Source organism: Varanus komodoensis, unplaced genomic scaffold, assembly GCF_004798865.1.
Source record: "Varanus komodoensis strain SLA01 unplaced genomic scaffold, ASM479886v1 scaffold50, whole genome shotgun sequence".
Taxonomy (NCBI): Eukaryota; Metazoa; Chordata; class Lepidosauria; order Squamata; family Varanidae; genus Varanus; species Varanus komodoensis.
Window position 1 is genome coordinate 2,894,877 of NW_025336088.1, and position 2,349 is coordinate 2,897,225.

Genomic DNA, 2,349 nt, shown 5'->3' on the forward strand with positions numbered 1-2,349 from the left:
TTCCTAGTTTCAGTACCTACTTGCATAGATAAAGATAGAATATATTTATCATCTGTTTGCCCCCTTTATTGCTTTTTAAAGTTCTCACTGCATTGAAAGTCTGACTTAAAGTTTGTGAACATTTTTAAAACATACTTAAATAGATTAAATTTTCAGAGAATTCTTGATTTAATTGCTGGAAGGATGGAAAGGCCCCAATCCATCCCTCACTAATTATTTTACTCTAAAACCATTTTGCTTTTTAAGGAAGTAAAAGATTAAATACCTATAAGGCATTGCTGAATATAGGCAATTTATTGGGATGGGGCAAATCTCCCCCCTCCCCATACATTTGAACAATATTGTTTCCCCCTCCTTGACAATCCTTCCAATTTGGATTAAAAACCCTCTTTCCAGGCAGTCAAGACCTCAGCTACACCTCTAGCTAGTTTACCAGCTATATAGTTTCTTTTAAAATATAAAATTGCATTAGAGTATATATTGCACCAGATTTCTCTTAGTAATACTTAGTGGGGGCAGGGAAGCAGGCGAGGTCACAGGTTTACAGCCAGACTCCCCGTCAAGTTTGGAGTCCCATGGAAACCAGCACGACTTATCAACTCCATCGGCCTCCCATTTAGAGCAAAGTAATTGACCTCAAACTGAAACCGAATCAATCCTCTCGAATTTGACGGGCTTCAAAGTGATCCAGGCCCGTTGTTTCGGCCCGAATGGCTTGTGGATCGGGCTGCGCCCTCCAACTTCCAACCAAGAACGTCCGGCTCAACTAGTTTACTGATTGCAAAGGTTATTCTTCTCTCTCTAACTCTGTGGGGGAAAGTGGCTCACAGTTGAATTAAAAGTTGCAGCTCTCGGGAGGAGGCGAGGGGGAAGGGGGAATCAGAGAAGGCCGAGGATTTTGTTTTGTTTTGTCTTTCAATCAGGTCACCCCCCCCGCCCCCCGCCACCGCCTTCCCCAATCCAATCCACTGGAAATCTACAGGTGGTCATAGTTACGCGTGAAACCAGAAGGGGAAGGGGAACACAGCGCCAAAGGCTGAGGGTGGGGACAAGGGGAAGGCGTTAATTATGGAAAAAAGCATTGAGCTCCTCATACATGGGACCTCTGTCGTGGTGGAGGTGCATCTCATAAGGCAAAACGTTCTCCGAGTGGACGCCGCTGCGCATTCCAGAAGACCCGAACACCAAATTGTGCCCGGACGGGCGGGAACTTGGGAGGGCGGAGTAGTGCATAGAATAGTGGTAATTTTTCTCGTGGTCTGGGGAAGAGTCTTGCTTGAGGGAAAAATTCCCGTTAACGCACAAAGGAGGGCTCAGCGGCCCGTCGTATTCCGAACTATTGTAGTCTGGCGAGGCGTTCCCATAGAGGGACTCGTAGGTGGCGCAGTAGGCGTGCGTCCTCAAGGCGTGGGAGCTAGCCATGGTACTGGAAGCGCACTGCGCGCCCGAGATCCGCGAGCACTGGTAGGTGTAGGGGTGCATGGCAAAGGTGGAGTTGGGCCCGTGGTACCTCCCGGCCTCCTGGCCTTGCTCGGTAAGGAAATTCCTCGAGTTGAGCTGCAGGCAGCCGGCCACCAAGTTGGTGGTGGGCTGAGACAAGCCTTTGCACAAAGTCTGCACGTAGGAGACCAGGTCCGGCCTCTTGCCCGAGCGTAAGATCTCCGACAGGGCCCAGATGTAGTTCTTAGCCAACCTCAGCGTCTCGATCTTGGACAGCTTCTGAGTCTTGGAGTAGCAGGGAACCACCTTGCGCAGGTTGTCCAAGGCCGCGTTGAGGTCGTGCATGCGGTTTCTCTCCCTGGCGTTGGCCTTCTGGCGCCTCAGCTTGGAGCGCTCCAGGCGGGCCTTGGTCATTTTCCTCTTTTTGGGGCCCCGTTTCTTAGGCCGATCTCCTTCCGCTTCCTCGGCCCCTTCCTCCTCCTCCTCTTCCTCCTCTTCATCGCCCCCTAAGTCGTTTTCCTCTTTCACCTCCGTGTCGTTCTGCTCATCCTGGAGGGGACAGCTCTTGCCCTTGCCCTCCTCTTTGTCGCTTGACTCATCGTCTTCGCAATCGTCTGCCCAGCTGGAGAACTTCTGAACTTCTGGGATCAAGCTGGGCTCGCTGAAGAGTCGCGTCAACATGGTGGCTGGAGAGGTGACATGGGGGCGGGGAGGGAGGAGGGAGGGGAGGGGAGGGGAGGGGAGGGGCACACACACACAGGCAGAGCGGGCGGGGGGACAGAAGAATGGAAACAAGAAATAATCACACCGGTTTGTTTCAGAAAGCACCAGCACCCTGCCCAAAGAGCCGTCCCGCTCGATCAGGCCACTGTTCTGAGCAATTTGCCAACCACTCCGATAGCTACCCGT

At 51.8% G+C, this 2,349-nt stretch overlaps 1 protein-coding gene across 1 annotated transcript; it reads right to left on the reverse strand.

Annotated features, from left to right (window-relative positions):
* Window positions 1–1,062: 1,062 nt before the first annotated feature.
* NEUROD2 (neuronal differentiation 2) lies at window positions 1,063–2,121 on the reverse strand. The gene has a single exon (XM_044447115.1). It carries the CDS (start codon window positions 2,119–2,121, stop codon window positions 1,063–1,065), a length of 1,059 nt encoding a protein of 352 aa, XP_044303050.1.
* Window positions 2,122–2,349: the final 228 nt, after the last annotated feature.

Coding starts and splice junctions, on each gene's coding strand:
- NEUROD2 (XM_044447115.1), bottom strand. CDS start 2,121: ATGTTGACGCGACTCTTCAGCGAGCCCAGCTTGATCCCAGAAGTTCAG.